At 40.8% G+C, this 23,524-nt stretch overlaps 1 protein-coding gene across 3 annotated transcripts; it reads right to left on the minus strand.

Annotated features, from left to right (window-relative positions):
* Window positions 1–32: 32 nt before the first annotated feature.
* slka (STE20-like kinase a) lies at window positions 33–23,353 on the minus strand. 3 transcript variants are annotated; one of them, XR_006828390.1, is made up of 19 exons: window positions 22,294–23,114; window positions 19,393–19,557; window positions 17,227–17,275; window positions 16,507–16,656; window positions 13,072–13,144; window positions 12,499–12,693; window positions 12,195–12,276; window positions 11,831–11,962; window positions 10,442–11,668; window positions 10,214–10,344; window positions 9,606–9,729; window positions 9,017–9,196; window positions 4,177–4,306; window positions 3,347–3,471; window positions 3,054–3,248; window positions 2,442–2,567; window positions 2,070–2,183; window positions 1,653–1,935; window positions 33–1,446 (listed from the first exon to the last, which is right to left on the minus strand). XR_006828390.1 is itself a non-coding variant. In XM_046070954.1 (18 exons), the coding sequence occupies exons 2-18, from the start codon at window positions 19,477–19,479 to the stop codon at window positions 1,789–1,791; spliced, it is 3,267 nt and encodes a 1,088-aa protein (XP_045926910.1). In that variant the 5' UTR covers window positions 19,480–19,557; window positions 23,129–23,353; the 3' UTR covers window positions 33–1,788. The 3 variants fall into 3 exon arrangements, 2 of the variants coding, with proteins under 2 accessions (XP_045926910.1, XP_045926909.1); XM_046070954.1 differs by lacking the exon at window positions 22,294–23,114 and adding an exon at window positions 23,129–23,353 and having other exon boundaries at window positions 33–1,935; XM_046070953.1 differs by having other exon boundaries at window positions 33–1,935.
* Between the last annotated feature and the right edge of the window lie 171 nt (window positions 23,354–23,524).

Here is a 23,524-nt window from a genome sequence, read left to right on the forward strand (position 1 = left end):
ATTAAATAAGGTTTTTCCAGACAGTTACAATGTCAAATAAACAGTCAGTGTTTTATTTACAACAAAAAATGTCCATATAGACACTTGAAATACATTTGATCTGACATCAAATATACTAAGAATATTCACTGTGGTAGAATGACACATTAAAATGCTGTAACTTAACAAAATAAAAAAGTATTTGAAATATATGGGGCGTATGGTGTAATTCACAATCTGACACAGTCTCCAATGACCCCAATAAAAATCCAGCATTCATGACAAGTCAACGTTAATGTCAGCGTACAAAAATTATAACATGCATCGCAGTGGCAAAGTAATAATCAGGTATCGTTATCTTAGAGAAGGTCTCTTTTTGTGAATCACCATTACTTTGCTCATAAAATACAGCGAAGGACGTCTCACACGTTGAAACTCAAACGCTTACAGATACGGCATTTTACCTTTCGTACAACACTGGACTCAGCAAGAGCAAAAGCTCAACAAAAAGAGCGATTACAGCATCAATATATCAGGAATACATGTTTAGAAAACTAGATGTGGCCATAAAATACTCAAGGGCATTTTTAAAAAAAAAAAAAACTAAAAAAAGGCAAAATTGTGAGTAAAAATGTTGAAATAATTCAGTCAGTTTGGAGTTGGAATAGACTTGGGTGAGACAAAGGTGACTCACTGTCAAGCATACATTGACAATTTATATTACTGCATATTTTTTCTTTAGTTCAAGTGGCAAAACAGTGCAAATCAACAGCTTTACATTCCTTCAGTATTCATGTGTTTATATATGTCACAACAAAGCATTCCTTTGTGAGAACAACTCTCGAAATTACTCCCAGAAGGTAGTGATTTATTTTCTACATTAAAAAGATTAGAAGAAAGAAAAAAGTATTTCGTCATTCTCAGAGTTAAACTGAACAGGGGGAATGTGTGTTTGGGAGCACAGCACTGACATGAAATAATGTGCTAAAGCAATAGATACATTTTTGTTTATTCATCTCGCAAGACTGTAAAATCTTCATGGTTAAGCACAGTATCTGATTAAACTTCATATGTAGGTGCACACACGTAACATTTCACTCAGCGCGTCATTTACAGCACAGTACATTCCTTTAAATTTGAACTCGACAGCCTTTATGATCCCAAAACGGAGCGGTTTTTGATTCCCGTGATGACATGTAGGACTACACAGACGTAACAAAGTCTTACAACGACAGGCTTTTTCTTTTTGAGTCCACAGACTCATCAGTTGATCTCCCTTGAACCAGTTCGACCTCACATGCAGGAAAACAAATCTCAGTGTCGGCTGAATCACCACCTTGCGTGAAATGATTAAAACAATCTCTCAACATCTTGTTGAGAGGTGGAAATGCTAACCAGTTGTTTAAGTGCAAGACATTCAGGGGGGTGGTGTATTTACCGCAAGCTGAGAAAACACAGGGGAAGGGCCTAAATGCAGAAAAAAAGAACAAATGAGGCACTAGAGATCATTCGTACTGTAGCAGGCTGTGCTCACTCATAAGCATGATTGGCCTTAGCTAACTTTTCAAATTCCAACATGCTCCAAAAAGTGCATATTATCCACTGGAAGTTTCCCAAGAAGCTGAGAAAAATTGATTAAGTGAGGGATCAGTGTGTAGGCATGTCATGCTCACCAACGGTGGAATCAAAGCAGTGAAGACATTTTTCATGTTTATCAGTAACGGTCGGAGAGATGATGTCGCTCCGCAAGGGCGAGTCAGTGAGCGCAGTTCGATAGGAGTCTGTTTTGTAGCACAGACAGACACGAGGCTATAAACCAGAGTTGTTCAGGTTTGGGATGGGGTAGAATTTTGATACTCGACTCTGGGTGGTGGGGTTAAGGCATTCAGATTCACCGCTCATCTTGAAGAAGACCTCCTGCTCCTGCAGCTTCCGTGTGAACTCCTCCTCTAAAGCCTGCAGGGGGCAGCAGATGCAAACAAGTGAGTGAGTCAAACCCTTTGAAGATTGCTGTTGAGCCATTTACACTGTGCAGGACCTTGTTGCTGAATATAGTGCACCTGTGGAGAGTAAATGGATATTAAATATACCTTTTTCCTGGGTCTCAGCTTCTCTCTCCACTCCTTTATCTCTTGGCTGTGCTCCTCATCCAGCTCCTTCAGCTTTTGGGTTTCATGTTCAATCAGAAGGTGGCATTTCTCATTCTGAAAGAAAAACGTAGGTTAACACGGAGCTGTAATGTGCTGGATTGATAAATCACAGCTCCTGTACTTTAATCTGCATGGTGAAAATAATTCCCTTTTATTTTATTTCTTTGCTCACACAATGATCCTTCTACAGTCACAGTCCACTATTTATGATCTAGGTATTAAAGCTTGTTCTGCTGTTCCAATCAGGAACAAAAGCTCAATGCTTAAAATGTGGTCTAAAACACATAAACTGTGTGTGTGTTGTGGCCCCACCTGTAGCTGCTGCAGCTCTCTGATGTTTGAGTCGCACTGCAGCTGCAGATCCCTCATCTGGTTCTCGTGTTTCTGGTGTTGATGGAGCCTCTCGTTCTTCTGCCTCTTTTCTTCCTGAGAAGCAAACTGGACCAAAATACAGACAGACAACTGTCAACAGCAATTCAAACCAACACTGCACCAAACGAAAGCTGGAGAGGGTGATTCTACAGAAGGACAAGGGAGCCGGTGCATTTCAACAACATACATAACATACTATTTCCAGTATCTGCTTTTCACATACTGTATGTGTTTTGTGTGTACTTTCAAAGTGTCACAACAGCGTATTTTTACAAGCTACTTATGCTGCAGAGAATTTTTTCCTCCACCCGTCTTATCTGATCAAAACTAACTGGAAATAACATTTTGGGGATGATGGAGCCAGTGAAGTGCGTGAGATGGTGACTGGAACGTTGATCCAGAATGACTGGTACTGGCAGTACTGTGTTTTTATTGGGCAGATCCTAGGTGTGCCAGTAGCTAAAAAAAGACATTAGTGACAATGTCACATTTCTCCTTGTCACTAATGTGACAAGTACAAATTGTGAAACAACAGTAGCAGAGTGTCTGTACCTGTTTTATCCTCTCTCTCTCCTGCTCTGGCGTGACGGATGCAGTGGCGGTGATGCGTATGCTCTTCTTGAACATGGCCATGCGGGTCTTGGCGTCGCTGCGTTGAATCTTGGGCAAACGGACCCTCTCTTGAGTCTGCTTGTTCTTCATCTCCTCTATCAACCGCTGATTGTAGCGCTGCATCTGCTCCATCTCCTATAAAATACACACACATGCACGCGGCTTTGAGTTCAGCAGCATTATCTGAATGAGGCCGCACATTTCTCTGAGGAGATTTCTCTCGGAGGACTTACTTTCTCATGCCTCTTCAGCAGCTGGTGCCTCTGCAAGAAGTACTGGTCCTTCAGCTGCTGCTTCAGCTGCTGGTGCTTCTCCTGCAGGTGGCGCTCCTCCAACTCCCACATGGCTGCTTCTCGAGCTAACACACACACACACACACACACACACACAGTCACGTATGTGGGAGTTAGCAAACATGTTAGGTGGGTAAAGTGATGCAAACAATAGACAGTCAACACCGTCAGAAAGTTGGACACGCTGTTACATGTCTCAAACAGCACGTGTGTATCCTCATTTATCTGCATGTAACACATATCATACACTCATTTTACTCCCTTTCAAAAGTAAAAAAAAAGAAAAAAAAGTTGGTTTCAGGTCTGTCCGTTATGAAAACAAACTCAGACACTTGAAACTTACACAGGATGCTTGACACATGAGAGGGGATCCGTGACATCATGTTGTCGTCTTAAGCATAATTGATAACAAAAATCTGCTGTTGTGGTGCTTTCAGTTGTGTTATCAGGAAATCAGAACCAGAGGTGTCGGCATGTTTCTCACCAGCATGTGAATGCACCACAACAGCTTCAAATCAAAATATCATCAGCTTTACTATTCAAACGATAAAAAGGCTGAACAAAAAACAAGACAGTGTGATATAGCCAACAAATGACTGCATGTTTCAAGTCTCTACAATCTGATTTCATATCTCACTGAAATAAATGGAAACTTATAGCTGCCTCTAACGTAGGAAATGCACATATAGAGGGTGGCAGTGACAAGCTGTAAGTAAGTAGACTGTAGTAAAAAGTCAGATTTATTAAGTACTTCTTTCTCCATCTCCTACCTCGCATCAGCTGCTGCTTGTGGTTGAGACAGTCTCTCTCAATAGTGGCGATCTCTAGTTTATGCTGCTGGATGATTTTCTTTAGAGCTCCGTCCAGCTCTTGCTGCTGCTTCTGTAGGAACTCCTGCTCCTGAGGAGCCAGAGAGGACAGGATCGGTGAGAAACAGCAGAGGAAGCCACGGGGATTGCACAGAGGGACAGCCAAGAGCAGAGAGAGACGGCACAACAGCACAAAAGCATCTTAAGTATCAAATCTGCCTGAAATAAAAATGATAATCTAGTCAAAGTCATTCACTTCAAGTTCAGTACAACACAGAGCACTCAGATGTCACAGCATCAACTGAAATCAGTAGAGAAGACACTCATGTAGAGAAGTCATGGATGGCAACGATCCACAATGGAGGTGAAGAGAGAAAGAAAGAAAAGTTAACGGCTCAAAGATTCAGATTCATAGTTTTATGTGAGACAACATCGACACCGACGTTCACATCGTCCAGAGCCCGGCCTACATTATGCATGACTCATTACATAACGAGCCAGAGATGTCTGTTCATTTAATTTTCTTTTTAAATAGATGTAATGATCTATTCTTTAGACGTCTAATACCTAGCTGGTGGCAAATAGTAGGATACGTGCTGCTATTACTTAACTATGATTCGGCATAACTGCTTATATAATTACACAGAATTCACTTTACCAGTAAAGAAAACCTGGGTAACACTGTTCTTATACTGCTGAATCCAAATTAAGCTGGTTAAAATGTGATACCATAACCAGATGATGCACAACACAAGTGACTTTTACATCCATCCTGTAAGGCAGTCGGTCTGTATACTTGGTCCTTGGCTGACAAGAGACAAACGGATCCAGACAGAAGAGGATCAACAGCTACACCACCTCTAGGAAAGAGCACTGTAACATGTTTACTCACAGACTCAGTCTAGTCTGATGCAAACGTGTGTAATACCATATAAAACACCATATAAAATACACAGACTAGATGTAGGACATTTGTGGATGGGTGGAGGAAAAATACTGAGGAAGGAGAGCAAGAGAGAGAACCACTGCACAAACAGAGTCATGACAACACTCAAAAAAGAAAAGTAACAGCGCCCATGCTTACATGTGTCGCGCTCAAAGTAAAACTGCACCATCACACAAACTATCCGGTAACTTAACTTCGCTAACATCAGTATGGGCCAGAGACGGAGAGAAAAGGGGCAAGGGGGCGGGTGGGGGGAAACTTACATCCTGCATCTGAGCGTTGAAGAGTGCGCATGAGGACAACTGAAAAGACTGTATCATAACCTGGGCCACTGCCTGTGGAGGAGAGCACACAGCGGACCTCTCACACACACAAACACCAGCACACACACTAATTCCTTCTACGTTATGTAAGAGATGGCCCTTTCCCACTTATCGGTGCATTATAGCTGCACAGCTCTGGATAAATGTGAGGTAGAAATAAATTAATTAGTTGTTAATACTCGTCATCTCATGCTTGAAAGCGGATGGTAATTTCAGCACTTGGGTTTCATCCAGCTTGCAAAAGAGCAGTTTTGTTTCCTTCCATGCCACTGGCTCATGGAGTGTTAATAATCTAAGAGTTACCTCTCACAGAGAAAAGAAGGTCTTTGTCCCCATGACTCATGTCTAATTCATAAAAGATGCACAGGAAAAACAAAGTTTGGAAAAGGGCTTTCAGTGCAGATGTGTGCTGTGGAAACAAAAGCTGTGTCTGCAGCCGCTCCCTCCTTCATTAATTCACTACAGGAGAAACGCTCAGGGGCGCTCTGTGGTGAGCAGCAAGACGAGAGCCGACATTTATGAATCAGCATCGTAACTGTGCATCGCCGCTAACACATGTACTGTGACCTAACTGTACGTTCAATATCTCAGGAGCAAAGACGAAGAATTGCATTGTGGGATGTTTAGTAATCAGTAGCACACATGCTATGGATCATTCATTTTTTGTTCTATTGTGGGCATTTTAAAGAATGAAATCTATCACAGTATATTTAATTGTGTTAGTAAAATAATTGTTAGTTGCTGCCCTAACAACTAACACTATCACTTGCTCAATAAATCAGTTAACCATTTGGTCTATAAAATGCCCATCAAAGTTTCCTTAAAATTTTCTATGCCTTCAAAACCCAAAGATATTTACTATTTCTATCAAAGAGGAGTACTAAAAACAGCAAATCCTCACATTTAAGAAAGTCGGAACCAGAAAATTTTAATTACTTTTGCTTAAAATATGACTTTTCATCAATTCAATTATCAAAATAGCCTAGAAGACTAATCAAATAATCAATGAATTGTTTCAGCTCTACATTTTATATCTTGATATTGATTATCTTTATGTATTACACTTTCTAGAAACTCAATAGAGAAACCATTAATGGATAAAATATCCTGACAGAAGAGAGTATTTTTTAGTTAACCTGGTAAATTAAATACATAGTAGATCGAGATGCTTCACACTGATAGCCATAAAGCAGTTCTTAATACCACCACATTATACTAAAGGGACAGTCAAACTGAAACATTTTGCCAAGTTTAAATGGTAAAATCTTTGATGGTTGACAGATTTCTTTAGTCCCACCATTTATATATATTGTCATATTGCTCATCCATACCTAAAATTTTGACTCTCAAATAAAAATGTTTGCAAGTTATGCACTAGGTAGCAAATATGGAGCGATTACAGACACAGCACTTCTTTGTGTGTATATGAACGCCTTACAAGAATGAATGAGGTTATAGGCAGAGAGGGAAGAGGAGACAGAGTAAGTTTACTCTTTCATAGAGTAAAAGACAGCAGGTGACGGTTTACCTCTGCGGTCTTAAGGAGCGATAGGTCCTCCTTTAAGCGTTTCATGAGCTCTTTTCTCATGTGTTTGGGTGACTGTCCAACTTCCTGTTCGACCTACAGTGTGTGTGCAGAAACTGGTTGATGCGGTATATTTTGAAAATCTACCAAAGCTGGCCAACAACAGTAGAAGGCATGCACGGCCCACTATGAGAGAAGAGATACCGCATCCAGCCACCAACTGATTTAAAGTCAGCATGCATTAATTCCTGTGACCTGCGATTGACGTCCCTGTGAACTCAGTCAGTCTTGATTAGTAGCTTTTCAGAGCATGTCAGAGAAATGTAAGTTTGAAAGGGGTGAGTCAGAGTCAAGTCATGAAAGATTTGACTGGTACATGCCAGAAGATGTTAAGTCTATTAAAAAAAAGCTCCCTCTGTATTACTTTGCATTAAGTTAAGTCCCACAGCCGTCAAGATGATTATGTTGCCTCTGGAAATTAAAAAAAGAGTAACTGAGTTGGAATCATCCAGCAACCACCGAGTGCAGAATCACGCCTGTACCCAAGACATCTTTTTTAACATGTTTTAAGGTGGCTAAACTAAACCAGGTTCAGTAGGTCTGTGTGCAATCTGTGTGTGGGTACATCATGTCTTAAAAGAGAGGTATGGGAAATAATAACCTCCACTCCACTGTAAGCATAGGTGGGCCACAGGGTTGCTGTCTCAGTCTGTTTACATGACTGTGTTCTTACAGGAGATTTAATAGTGTGCTTTGATAACCTGTCTGTGTTTGACCCGAAGTGACTCAACAAAACTGTTAAGCAGGAACCCAAAATACCAGGGAGCAGTCAGCCATACTTGGATGAGATATTTGATGTCAGGTGCAGGAAAAGAGCACTGCTACCATTGAGTAAGCGATGTTGTATCATCAAGGCGCACACCACTTGTTTTACAGACTGCTTTTATTATCAGTAGCCACTAACCCACTGTGTTTCCTGCTCTATTTATTCAACTACTTTTTTATCTACTTGTTTATACAGTAACACTGAGTGTGTAACTGACTGATGGCAACTGAATTAAATGGCAGCCAAGGCACAAGGTTTTAAATAAATTACATTCCTTGAACTCCTTCCGTTATAGATGATTCCATATCAGTTACTCTGATGCAAGTCTTTTATTATTTTCCCAAATGAGCCCAACACCACTCGGACAAATCTTCGAAAGTTGGCCATCCCATGACCAAAGTCACCTCACACACTCATACATGCGACATGGTTAGTTAAATACACAATAACAGTACATTTTGAACAAATAATGCAACATTGCAAGTAACAAAAAGTATGCATTTTATCAGTGACTATCGCAATAGCTCATATTTCTGTAGCTAAACCATAAGAAAGAAACCGACAGCTGAAGCAACCACTTTAAGCCAACCCGCAATATGATAATATTTTTAAGTAAAATAAAAATATACTCTATTAGTGGCCCAGAAAGAAAATTGCGAGCAGCAAGGATGCCAATCTGCACTACTGTCATAAAAATGATGCAAAAAAAGAAACACAAAAACTGCAAGCACACCCAAAACATCCAACAAAGCATTTAAGGCTGCCAAGCAGACAAAGAGGCAGAAAGACTAACAAAGACCTAGCAGCACAACATCATAATAAGGTTTTATGCTTAGCCTGAGACTGAACTTAAAAATAACAGACTCAGTAGCACAGTATTGCTTAAGAAGCAACCAGAAGCCTTTGGGGCTGATGAATAATGGATACAACATGGAGCTAGCAGCATCTAGGAGAAAGATAGCACAGTCTGTCCGTTGCTATCATTTGAAAACACATACAGTACAAGGCACATCGGCGAAGCACACCGCTCCCATAGGATTAATATGACACAGCCAAGAATGCCACGGGCTAAGATGTTAAACACACGCACCATTAAACAGCTTGCATCTGACATATGACATGCAAATGCTTACGACCCTGCGCTAATAAGGCAAATAAAAGGCACACCCATGCAGCCATACCTCTTTCTTCCGGTTCTTCAGCATGTTTTGGAACTTGGAGAGCTCCTTGTCTTGATCCGCTTTGATGCGTTTGGCTTCGTCACGGAGCCGGCTGGTGTGATCCTGTTCCAGTCGCTCAATGGTCTGCTTCTGCTTCTTCTCAAGATTCTCCACTTCTTGGTCATACTGACGCTTCTTAGCCTGCACGGACAGAATCAACAGACACTGGTGTCAGCCTGACAAAATGACTAGATGTTGTTATGTGATCCAATATCATAGATTAACACTCAAAAGTTAGTTTCAGGCCTTTACTGCATAAGAGGGAGTGGGGGATTGACTGCAAGAGACATTTATATAGATTTATATGACAGACTCAAATTAAAGTTTCTAATATTGTGAGCATCACTGATTACAGAGAATTTGCACTCCATGGTAGAAATGCTTATTGAGGAAATGATAAGTGAAAGAGACAGAGTTGGTGCCTTGCTACATGCTTCATGTAATTCCCTCCATCAGTTCTAGATCAAATTTGAGATTATGCAGCTCGTCTCCTAGGAGTTAGCCAAATAAAAAAAAAAAACCCCACTGCGGTACGAACAAATTGACTCACAGCAGTTTCCTGTTCAAAGCGCCGGTAGATCTGCTCTCTCTGCTGCTGCAGCTTGTTGCTCAGCTGCTGCTGGGCCCTTTGCTCCTCTTTCTGCAGGAGGCGCAGCTCTCTCAACTCCTGCCGCCTGAGGAAACCACAGTAACAGTGCAGTCAGGGTGCCCCCATATTTACTCACCTCAAATTCAACTGTCACTGATGATGAAGGATGATGAAGGATGGTTTCATTGTCTATTTTATATACTCAATGTAAGGTTTATTATAATATTAGTCTACATTAATATGTAAAGGGATATTTCCAGGTCTTCTTATTTCTGTGATGTGAAGTGATCCATGTTATCTCTGTGCATTACTGACATAAAGTCATGAACCCAATAGTCAGACAGCACTTGTGTAAACATTCAGAGCAGCATGTCTCATGTCTTTAAAAGGCTACATGGGAGATGAGAGTAACACAATGCAGCACTCATCACGGGAGATAACCCATCTGGCATTTGTAAAAAGCTGTGAGAGTTGTGAAGTGAGCAAGAACTATTTAAGGCAGGCATGTTAAATAGGCCATGTCACATATTTAGACCAAAAGTATGGTAGCAGACTGGATACAGACATACCTCAGGAACCTCATCTCTTCGCTCTTGGTGTCGTTATCTGTAACTATCTTTGATGTTGTCACGCTGACCTCCACACCATCCACCATGAACTTACGTGTCTTCTTCAGAGTCTTCTTCTGACGTTTTGACTCCTACATATGAAACAGTGGTGTTTTGAGCACTAAAATTATCAAAATAGTGTTGATAATAAAACAACTGATGCTGTAAGTGAGTCAAACATTGTATTACCTGCATAGACACAGAGCCCCCTTCTTTGCTCTTGGAGAGGAAGCTGGAGATGGACAGATTAAGGTCAAGGCTGTTGCTATCAGCAGCAGAGCTGCTTCCAGAGTCAGAGTCCTTCTCCACATCTGGCTTGATCACAGCAGGGCTTCCATGCTCGAGCTTGCTTTCGGAATCCGTTTCACTCTCCGGGACAGAGACAGCATCTTGGAAAGTGCTCTCATCTGCAGGAGCGGCCTTCTCCTCATCTTCCTTCGCAGTGACATCTTTACATGGGACCACTTGTTCTGAATCCTCAGAGGTGTCTTTGGCTTCTTCACTGACTCCATTTGTGGATTCAGCTGGAGCCCAATCCTCCAGTCCAACCTCCTCTCTGGGGTGACTGTCTTGTTCAGGCTGCTCTGGCTGCTCGGGGGCCTCATTCTCAGGCTTGTCATCTGCCCGACTTTCTATGGCTTCCTTCTCAAACAAAACCTCAGCGGAGGACTCCTCCACACTCGACTTTGTGTCTGCGTCTCCATTTATGTTTGTATCAATTACATTTGATTCTATATTCTCTGCATTAATATTTACATCTGTGCCATTAGCTGTGTCTTCTATTCTGTCCTCTGTTGCTTTATGTTGAAGTATCTCCTCATCTGCTTCTTTGCTTTCTTCTCCTCCCTCAGCCACCTGTCCTGATATGGATTCGGGTTCTTCTGGTATATCTTCAGGTTGCCCTTGTGATTCTCTGGCTTCTTCTGTCTCTGCTTCTTTTTCTTCCTCTTCTTTCACCTTCTCGGGTTCTCTTTCTTCTTCTATTACTTGGGTAGGTTCGTACTCTTGTGTCTCCTTCAGTTCTTCCTGTGTTTCTTGACCATCTGTGACAAATTCTATCGGTTCTTCTAGCTGTGATACTACAGGCTGAGCAGGAATCTTTTCAGCTTGGCCATCATCTAGTTTAGGCTCTGTATGTTCTTGTGAGATAATGTCCTTGGTAGGCTCTATTAGCCCAGAGGCCAGGTCTTCATTACTGGCATCAGACACCTCATTGAGTTTCTCCTCCTCAGTCTTGTCTACTTCACTTGTTCCAAGTCCTTCATCAGAGAGCTTATCACTGGTACGGTCCTCAGCGGGCTCAGCCTCCGTTTTTTCTGTAACAGATTCCAGCATGGAGGGAGTTGGTGGGACTCTGTCATCCTCTGAGCTGGCCACGCTGGCATCAGATGCCGCTCGCTTGTGCCCAGGAACCGCCTGTTGAAATGTGAAAATCACAATATGTCATCAATGAGCAATAGAAACGGTCACAGCTGATCAAGGATATCAACAACTGTTAGAGTTCACACATCATTTCAAAAAATCTCTGGTCGAGTACTACTTTGCTTGTTATTTAGATACACAGATAGAATTACATACCACAGGCGTATCGGGCTCTTCCTCCTCCTCCTCCTCCTTGCTATCCTCGATCTCCTCTGTGACCTCAGCTTTGGCCTCGGCTATGATCTCTCTGAGAGGCTTGCTATCAGTTACACTGGTGACAAAAGGATGCTACATAGACGGACAGGGACGCAAGACAACAACGTTAAATACTAACCTTTATCCTTCACAAACTATCAGGCTGAATCAGATATAATAACAAACAGCAAAACAGGGAAGGACACCCTTTAAGATATGACACATTCAGTTTTGTGTATGCATTTTACATATTTTATTGTAGGCTGCATAGATGGTTGCGTATTGCGAGATAACAGTAGGGAGTGAATGCAGTTGGGCAGCTCACCTGTAGAAGCTGCTGTGTGTCCCACCTACTGTCCACATTCTTATCCAGTGCTTTCCGCAGAAAGTCGCTGAATTCTGGTGACCTTTCAACAATAAATTAAAAAGAATCAGCTTGCTGGCCATAGAACAGAGTGTGCATCCTGCTTTGTGGAATAAAATTAATACTATTCTTCCGTCTGTGGCCATTCAGTTAAGCATTAACAATTCAGCAAGCTTTCACACATTAAACAGTCAACATGTCCTTATCTCCAATGCGGAAACATTTCATTGCCACTTCTCTAGTTATCACCAGCGGGCCATCTCACCAGCGAGAGGGATGCATGAGCGTGGGCGGCTCGGACTTGGCTATTTTCAGCAGCACTCTCATGGGATTCATCTCGTGGTTGGGTGGCTCGATCTGCGCCAGCTCTATCAGGGTTACCCCGAGGGACCAGATGTCAGCCTTATAGTCGTATGGACGGTCCTTGGATGTTTCGCACATTACCACCTCTGGGGCCATCCTGCAAAAGTAGAAGTCAGTGGGTTTGTAATAAGAATTAAGCAAATATTGGACTACAAGCAAATTATGTACATTCAGGCACGTAGTTTCATATCTGTCTAATCCCTTAAGGTCTACCAAGTCAGAAAAATAGTATGTGTGTGCATTGCGGTCTGGAATTTTAATAGATAAGAAACCTATTCAGTATTTAAAGCTGAGGTCATCAAACACTCAAGTGCATCTAAATTGCTGAATGAGGCCTTTTCCGTTCAGTCACATTCCATGACATCTTTTGCACCAGCACATAGAAAAATCCTCCCCTCTAGCTATGGGACACGCTAAGACAATTATCAGACAATAAAGGGTGAATGCCCTCTTGTATGCAGGCCGCATGACTCACCAATATGGAGTGCCAATGAAAGAATCTCTTCTCTGTAACGTCTTGGTATTTTTAGCAGACACCCCAAAGTCAGCTGAAATAAGAAATAAATTATGATTCCTTTCATCAATGACTCAAACTGAATTGTAGAATGACATTGGAATAACATATATCACATTTCTACAAGAGCATAGGGCTGGGCGATATAGACAAAAACTGTTTGATATCGATTTTTATCACGATAAATGTCAAATCATCATTTCTTTCAAGGTTAAAGGCGGACTTTTGCTCCTGAGTAAAAGTTGAAGAAACCAGATGGTTGATTGTGGTTTTAAACTATTCTTTATGGTTAGAAAAAACTCTGGATGCCAAACAATGGATCACTTAACAAATCAGAGGTAGAACATTCAAAACAATTATAATTTTAAAATCTTAAACAAATATCTTAAAGAGGTGGTATTATGCTCATTTTCAGGTTCAAAATCTTATTTAGGGGTTGTACCAGAACAGGTTTACATAGTTTCATTTTCAAAAAACACCATATTTGTTTTCATTCTACATATTGCTGCAGCTCCTCTTTTCACCCTGTGTTGAAGGCTTTGTTTTTTTAGTGATCCATCTGGTCTATACATGATTTTTTGTTGGGCGTTGCACATGCGCAGCTCCTAGTTAAGGACTACTAGCCAATCAGAAGCAGAGAAAGGGTGGGTCAGTGAGAAGCAAACACAGCTTTATTTCAGCTGTACATGCTGCCGACCAGGGGTGCGTTTCCCCAAATCATTTTTCCTAACTACAGTAGCAGCTTCCATAGACAGTATATTACTGGACGAAGCCACCCCGCTGATTTGAATAGAGAGCAGTGAAGCCTCCTGTTGGCACCAGCATCTACTGCGCATGATCGCGCAGCATAACCGTGGTTTAATGATGTAGAACAACTGCAGAAACACCGTAATTCTGGTAGCTGCATAACTGCGCCAACACAAAGTCTCATGGCTCAGAGTGTTTGTCTGACTTGGATCGTCACGATTTAATCAGCGCACCTACGAGGCACCAACGCAGCGTCACTGATCGCTATAGCTTTTTTTTTTTTAAGATATAGCATAGTTCGAACTACAGCTCCGGACCTGCGGTTAGAAGCTTAGTTCAGGGTGACTACATCACAGATAGCAGAAAATGCAATGTTAGGAGGTGGATGTAATGTGTTTTAAGCAGGGAATGTTAGATAATCCTGCTGTACAAACATATTTAAGGAAAGATTTTTTAAATGTAGTTGATAATTTTAGAAGATACTTTTAAATGTGTTTGTCGGGTCATGGGTGGGGTTGCATTATTTCAGTACTAAGAAGCCTATCTGTAGACTATTTACCCATCTGTTCACAATAACGTAATTTAATTAGTCACCCAGTACAAAGGTTAAAGGACAAAACGGAGAATGTAAAGACAAGACTTTTAATATTACCTTAATGTTTACATTTCCAGGCCTCTGAGGAAGATGGGTTTTCTCTAGTCTTCATTACAAGCATAGATATAAAAAGAGACAGCATACAATCCATGAAAGTACTGTAATGAATAAATCCTTGAGAGTTTTCGTTGCCTTTATAACACAGATAAATAGAGAACTCACGGGAGTCGAACCCGTGTCTGTCTCAAAAGAGAACATACACAAGTTCAGACACTTTTCGCACTGAGCTATTCTCAAGACCTAGATGATATCGGTTGTGTCCAAGGGATTCATAATAGTGTTAAAGTGAGAAGATACTTGCAGATTAAACATATTTTACTAAATATCTTGTAATCGTTAATAGTTCTTAATTTTTTCTTCTAAGTTATAGACTATATGTAGGCTAAATAAAATGATTAGGTTATATATTATTTATATTGTTGATTTCATTAATACTGTTGTTGATATTCTTTTTATTGTCGGTACGACTATGATATGAAAAGCCTAAATAATAAGTTAGCATAATAATGTCACTTAATATCGGTCACAACTTACATATTTAGGCAGAATATGACATTTTGTGAATTTCGTGCTGTGAAAGTCGAACACACCTGGAAACATGTTAGTTTGAACCAACGTAGTTCGAACTAAGTTAGTTATTAGTTCTATAACAAATGTATCTTTCATCCATAAAGTTTTAACTGAGCTCTGTCTCTACTTCACAGTAGCAATTTTATGTCCATTGACTGCCTGGAGGGTAGCTAGTGTTTGGAAGGGAGAGGAGGTGTGTGCTGCAGCTCTGTGTTTTTCCACCAGTGTTTTTGAGGGCGTGTCGAAGTAGCCGCTTGGCGAGCGTTATATGAGGCGCATTTAGCTTTCTTCTCTGTGTCATCACAAGGATGAAAAGAAAGCGGCTGGACTACAAACGAGCTGTTTTCAAGCAGTTCAGAGCAGAGTTTTCTGTGGGAGATGGAAACTCCCTCTCGGCTGGACTTTGGGCTTTTTCACTTTACGAACCTATTACACAAAAAAGGTATATAACCCAATAAAGGAGAGAGAAAAAGCCAAAAAGCATAATACCACCTCTATAGATTAATCATGTGCTGATTAGTTTGTGATTCAAATTAAACATTTATTGAACATTTGTTATATTGTTAGTGAGGAAAATTATGCTGTGATAATGATCATTATTGTTTTATTGCCACACTAGTGCCACAGTTACAGCTAACTTACTAATCTGCTTCAAGCTTTCAAATATGATGAACCCCATAAGCGGGCAGAAAAGCCTCAGTCTCCCTTTTATAATGCTCCTACAACACTCCCGGCAGTTCTGTCACCTGTGCAACTATTTCAGCTTGCTCTTTTTTTCCTCACATCACTCAGAGGGTATACACATTCGAGGGAAAAGGAGCTCTATCATCAAGTCCCTGGTGACTGCTTGATAATTATTGTTTGCCAGGCTCCGTCATGACCCTCTGCCTACAGAACATGAATCATCAGGGAGCCAGCAGCTATGGATGCTACAGCAGCAACATAAATACTTTTTCTTCTGGAATATTATGTAACCAATTAAATGTATCAACAACTCCTGTACATAAGTGGTGTATTAAAAATATAGTTCTCTCCTTGGGGGCTACTGAAAACATGTTTTTGTTTTTTTTTTTACTTGATGCCACATGAATGACTCATTCCAGTTTTATCATATGTAAACACTGTGCTCTGCACTTGTCACCACTATCCCCAAATAAATAGCTCAGCTGGTTGCCACAGCACTGATGGCAAAGGGATCCACAAATGACTTTACTAATGAGCATTTTAAGCCTATTAGTGTTGGCCCTGCAGGAGTGGCCACCCAGGACACACATCTGAGAGAGAAATCAACAATGAATCAGCTACTGATCTGTGTAGTACTCTAAAAGCTAGTATGTGTACTTAGCTATTCTTTCCTTGCTGAATAGTCCTTCACATTTAGTAAAATACTTTAATGGCAAATGGAGCAGCAAACCATTTTTTACCCAGTTTCACATCTCCATCCAAGGAGAGTAGGATGTTCCCAGCTTTCAAGTCTCTGTGGATGACCTTGTTCTCATGGAGGTATGACAAGGCCTCCAAGGTCTGCTTGCACACCACACGGATCTGGGGCTCTGTCAGGGGCCTCTCCAGCTCTGTGGATGAACATGCACACAGATAATTCATAAGTGGTCATATGTTCTTATTGTGGTTTTGGTGATGCAATTTTACGCAGACAGACTGGGTCATTTGGATTAGAATTATCAACTGTGATGGCCTGATTACATTTAATCACATGACAAAACTCCACCCTGACAACAGGCTGCATGTGTGACTGGACAAATCTGGTTGAAGAAATGTGTTCAAGGTGAGTCAGGCTACATAGCACAAAGCATCAACATCCAAGAGTGAAGTGATTTAATTGGTGTCCTCTTTGCCGTGGTAATTCACACGTAAGGAAAAGTGTTGAGGTGTTTTGTCAAGATTCAACACAGAGAGAAACTGTAGCCGTTAGAAGTGGACTAACCACTACTTGAAATCTGAGCTACAATAATTACACAGTTGGAATGGCCTCTCCAACTGGGGAGAAGGAAAAAAATCCTACAGAGGAGGCTTAGGATGGAATAAAAAATTAAAAAAAGAGTTGGCGCTTGAGGATGGAGCAAAGAAAAAGCTCCAGAACCTCCGAGTGTTTTTCTCTTTCCTTCAATGAATGAGGGACTTACCCAACATGATGGCATCCACTGCACCACCCGCACAGAACTCAATCAGAATCTGCAATGGTAAAACAAAACAAGGAGGAACAATAAGTAATGTGTACTTTAAGAAAAAGAAGGCCTTATTATCTCCTCATAGAGCAGGAACTCTTGTTATGCAAGGCAGGTGAACAACGTTGACTTTATAGGAAACACATAAGAAACCCTAGTCTATCTTGCTGATTATGCTGTGGAGACATTCCAAGAAGCCAATCAATCAGACAAGGAACAGCCACACTGAGCATCCTCTATAGATACATCTTTTCAGGTTAATGTTAACGTTTCAGTCCCTGTTGGATGGAAACTTCAGCCGAGGTTCTAGCTGAAAGTTGCAGACAGACTGGGAACCTCTCCTTCTACAAACTAAACTCTTATTCTTTAGAGTGTAAATGTTTTGTGCGCTGTGACAACACATGACTCACATCCAGGATATTTCATCACACATTCTGATGAAAAATGATTTCCTCATTTTGGGCAAGCATTACAATATATTTAGGGGATAAAGCCAACACTCAACACATGTATGCAGCACAGACAATTTCATCCCTGGAGTACAAGCAGTTTACTTCCTGGCACAAACAAATATTTATAGATATATCTAAACCATACTATTAATATTATGCAAGATGTGAAAGGAAAATGTACCACCGTAATAAGCCAGAGAGTAAATAACCATTACAACTTGAATTTACAGTCAATTGTCAATCTCAGCATGAACATCTTAAGAATGCAACTTTTCAGCTTTACAGTAAAAGTTTAGACTTGTAGAGGTGCTTAAACCAAACGACCTGCTGACTAATAATTAGTGAATAATGGATCCACCATTTCACAGAGCACATTTTAGTTATCTCTGTGAAGCCGCTGTGCATTAGATGAAGACAGCACCATATCCTTGTACTTTTATTGAGATGTAAAACTGACCAGCTCATGACCTCAGTTGTAATAGCTGGTGTAATGTACCCGACCACCACTTCATCTATATTGGCCTTGCCAGTTAGCAGCTCATGGTATCAGATGATAGACAAAAATCAATCAAAGCTACAACCGAGCACCGCCCTCCAGCAGGGACTCAAACAAAGAGGTGAAACCAAGCGGTTGTTCCTGTTCTGCATAACAATGTATTGTGCTGTGGAAATCTGGCTTGAAATCTACATTCTTATCATTCTGACAGGTGTAACACGTGGGCTCAAATTGAAATTTGCAAATCCTCATCTCAGGTTAAATTGAATAACATGCATGTAAATTAAGCCTCCTTGTTGAATCTTCTGAAGGAGAAAACAAAAAGGAACATATTATATATTAACTCAACACCCAACACATCCAAAGCAGAGGCAGTTACACATTCATCATGCTGATTTAAGACAGGGGCCGGAACGACAACCTGTATGCAGCTCTGAATTATTCACAGGCACTTTCTCCAGTCACCAAAAGCCCTCCATTATCATCCAATAGATGTGTCCAGTCCACAAGGGACGGTCACATGACACCACCTGCCAGGACATAATTGCTCTGGGGCCTCTTACTGCACACAGAATGAGATCTACTCACCATGTATTAAACTGCACTGTGGCTCAACTCTCTGCTCACAGTAAAATAGCTTGATGAGGATGCAAGCGCAGAACTCTTTTGTCACTATAAAGAAACCATACTGCTTATATATGCTTTAGATATGTGGGAAGGTAAGAATAAGGTCAAAATGGGGAGTATTTTAGCTGGAAGTCACAGGTCCAATTGTAAACAGGAAGTTGCTTAGCCTACATTGCAGGAACCTACTTCTTCCCTTAGAAACATAATCCATAGCTTCAAATGAGATGATGTACAATCTATAATGTTAATTTTTTTCTAGATTATGAGTTGAGACTTCCGGGAGGTCAGGCCTTGTACCAACTATGTCACATGATCGGTTTTAAACTCTTCAAATGTAGGCGACAGGACAAAAATGCACTATTATTATCCTTTAATCGAAATATATAAGAATTCTGTGAGAAACAGCATAACGAATAGTGGCTTGTGATGAAACTGTGTGTCTCCATGCGTGACTGGTTCACTGCCTTGGTGTCGGCTTGGCTTCAAATCAACAGCAACAAACAAAAAAGAAAAGAAAAACCGTTCTCAGCCAGGCACTTGCTTACTTACCCAAAGTTTGCCTTCAAAATAGAAGGCGTCCAGCAGTTTAACGATGTGGTGGTGGTTGCAGGAGGCCAGGATGTCAATCTCTACCATGTAATCCTCCAGTTCATCCTCTGTCTTTGTGTCAATAACCTTTGCAGCAGCGAGGGTCCCATTCTGCTTGTTCTGGGCCTGAAAGCAACATTGATGACAAAAATAGTTAATCGTTTATATCCCCACAATACGAAACATATAAATTAGGAAAGAAAAAGGTAAGAGAACACAGAGAAGGCTTGTATTAATTGAGTGTGCTGTATAATATAAATTATATTCCTGGCTAGACTACAGAACAATCAGCTTGTCTAACTTTGCTAAGGCCGTGCTGTAGTGCAGCTTACATGGAAGAACATCCATCAACATTAACAATTTAATTTAAGACTAAAGTAATTTTAGCAATAAACACTTCAACACTTCATGGCTTGTGTAGCTCAAAGCAATCTCTATAAATACATTTCATAGAGACTTTATGATAACATGTGAAAAAACATCTGAAGTCAAAATATTTACAATATGCCCCATCATCTTCTGACCTAATCTAAAAAAACTGATCAAACTTGCTCACTTCCTCTTCTTTCTCTTGTGTTCTTTCTTTCCTTTCACTTTGACACACCTACTTTAAGCTCAGATGTGTTACAGTGGCAGCAATTTACAGATTATACCAAGTAAATGTACGATTTAATAGGTTTCTGTTTAGGGAAATGGCTTATGCACTAAAATCTTCATTCCCGATTAGGCAGCACTGAAGAGACTAGTACAAAAAATGACCACGCATGCACTCCGTCGAACAACTAGCTGGGAAGTTATTTTAAGGCCAGCTTTAGACTTAATGTTTATGGATACAGACACAATCTCAGGGAGTTAAGGAAAAAGAAAAGGGAGGGAGTGTTAGGAACAACTGCTGCAGAGTGTGTCACACCCTATATTTACACAGTTCTGACCTGACACACTCACTGTGTCTTTCCCTTTGTACTGCACGACATCTGTCCAGCACATGTCATCACTAATATGCATGCAGATTCAACCATTAGGTTCATGATGCCACAGGTAGTGATAATTTGCCTGTCATTGAGTTATTTAAGTGGATTCTGTGTCCTTTAAACTCTATATACCAGTCTGTTTTAAGGGATTAAAGGAGAGTTTGTGGGTGTCATAATAACAAATCAAACAAGTCTGAACATTGTTAAAATGATCTTTTAAGACTAGCAAATACTGTCACCTGTCTGGATGTGAACACAGATTAATCATTACAGCTGTATTGTATGGGTACATTACTTGGCAGAAGGACTGCATTTTTGTCTCTCATATTGTAAGACATGTATGCCAATCTAACTGAATTGACTGGCTGTGCGAACAGAATTATGTAAGCTGTTATGTCCAAAAAACATGACACGCCTCTTCACTGATTAAAAAAAGAAAAGAAAAAAAAGGTACAATTCACCCCATGTGGATGCAAGTTCAGGTCTCTTCTCTCTTTCACTCTCTTAAACAGCTAATTCACACTTTGCTGGCAATCTTTGTCACTCCGCCCAAAAGAGGAAGCCATCAACAGCCTGTGAAATAACTGATGAAATGCGTAATCTGTGTTGATGGTAATGTGATCTGATGAAGGCAACTGCTCCCCACCCCTCCATGAGAGGGAACCGAACAGGGAGACAGTATATTGTGGGGTGTATATTTGTCTGCAACTTTAGTCCGGGCAGGCATGAAAGTCCTCTGGCTTTCATCACAGTTAGTTAATCAGCTAATAAGGAAACCGGAAAATTAAGATTTCTGAGCCATTAGCTGCATTATTTGATAACAACAGTTCCAGGAAGGGACAACATAAGTCAGAGAGAAAACAAGAGAAAGCTGTTCAGTGTGGGTTACTGCAAAAGAGTCCTGAACTGACATGGAGCTTCATGTAAAAGTAATTTCTACAAACTACTAGACTAACTACATTTCTCATCTTATAATCAGCTGTGTTTGATATGTTTTATACCCATGAACTGCGTCTTGAAAGTTGTTTAAAAGAGCTGACCTTTCCAAAGGGTGTTCTCAGCCCAGTACAAATTCCCACAAAGATAACCTGGAGAGGTACGTCAGTTAGCAGTGATAACAGGTGGTGGACACAAAACCATGACTACCTTGCTATACAATGCAATCCACCACCACAAACTACAGCCTTTCAGAAACTGCAGAACGAAACAACCCCTCTCTGGCACTCTGACTCTCTCAACAAAAGCTAAAAGCTCGACAAGCATTTGCATTATCCTGTACTGGTGTTGCAAGTATTGTGTACAGTAAATTTACATACACACCTGCATGCCTGTCACAGTGTATAGCAACAGTAAACTACTTGCCCATGCCTTTGTAAACAAAGTCCCTTTTCACAAATGGCCAATTCTAAAAGGTTGTGATTGACACATTTGACTTTTAAGGGCGCCTGCTCTCTGTCTTTTTGCCCCCCCCTACCTTCATCACTTTGACTTGAGCCCAAGTGCAACATGGCAAAAATCATTATTATAACCTGACAATGTAACAGGGCCTTTCTTAAACCTCCAAAATGGGAAGTGCCACTGACACACTTAACAGGTGAGTTTAAGCTGTCACAGCCTTAGGCCACGTTTCTTTAACGTTACATAGGCAACAGGAATCTATTTAGTAGTAGAGTATGAGATGTATGAGTGATCTGACATAGCATGATAAAAATTTAAATTAATAGGGGTCTAGTGGCCTAGAGAATGTGGCCTTAACGAGAGCTGTGCCATCCCTGCTGTCAATTAAACGTTATATGACCTGAATGAAACACAATGGAGTAACGTTAACGCTATCTTAAGAAATAGGTTAGAAAACCCCAAGGCGGATGTAACGTTAACGTTAATACATTACCTTGAACACTTTCCCAAACGCTCCATCTCCCAGCTCCCCAATGATCTCCCAAAATTCCTCTGGGTTAACGTCTCTATGCACATGTTCATACTGCTTCTTCTTCTTATCAGGCCCAAACTTGAATATCTTCCGAAAATTGAAGAAAGACATCTTTTCGGACGTCAACTACAGCGTCGTGGGTTCGGTTGTTTCCGCCAACAAAATATAGAGGTTCCTCCCGACGCGCAGCTCAAATGGCTGGCGAAATAACAGCATGCGGGCGTTAAATGAAGACAGAGAAGCTGCTATTGTAGCCATTCAGATATGATAATGTCAATTATAACTTCCCTCGACGGCAGTTATTCATAATCACATAATAGCTAGCAGTGGTCGACGCTGGTCGGGGAGGTGAGGGATAACGTACTACAGAGAAGAGTTCGCTGTGTTACGTACAGGCTGGCGTTTCCGTTTTAAAATTAAATTAAATAAAACAGTAAATATCGACCATGTCACAACACTCGACACGACATTCTCATTATTTAACGTTAGCGAGTAAAAAAACGAAGAGAGTCAAAGTACCCCATGCTTCGGTTGGCTGACCATAACTGAAGTTAGCGGACTAGCGTCAAGCGAGCTAACCTTACTTGTTTGGGTTTCCGTTATGAACGTTCAAATTAAAACCGTAACCAACGAACCACCGCACAATGCATCTTTTAATCACTGAAATGATCGAAGATAAAATAAATAATAAATTCCACTGTAACAATGAGGCAAATAGTGTTATATTAGCTGTCTTTTGTACTATTTTGTGTGTGTTAATGGAGAAATCTCGCTAGCTTTCATGTACTTAACTTACACTACATCTGTTTTGCTGAATGAACCTTTTCCCACGAAATCATGTGGTCCAAATGCGATTGTGTTTTGCTAGGCTATGTCGTTTTTGTGTTGCCGGAATAACGCAAGCGAGACTCATGTACTTCGAAGACTAACGTTAAATGTCGATATTTCCGCTGTCAGGTGGTCTATCACTTGTTAGCTTGACGCAGTTGGTTAGCTGTATCTATTTCCTGAATCTGCTCAGTAGGACGTGCTTAGCGGCTGAGCCCCTCGGCTCTAGCACGCATGCTAACGTTACTTATGTTCCTGTCGTCATGAAGATGAAAAAATAGTAGAAGTTGCTTTACAGTTTAGCCCAATTCATGCCCACATTGTGTTAGAAGGAGTCAGATAATGGAGGCTAATTTATCAGTTC

Source organism: Micropterus dolomieu, linkage group LG15, assembly GCF_021292245.1.
Source record: "Micropterus dolomieu isolate WLL.071019.BEF.003 ecotype Adirondacks linkage group LG15, ASM2129224v1, whole genome shotgun sequence".
In the NCBI taxonomy this organism is placed as follows: domain Eukaryota; kingdom Metazoa; phylum Chordata; class Actinopteri; order Centrarchiformes; family Centrarchidae; genus Micropterus; species Micropterus dolomieu.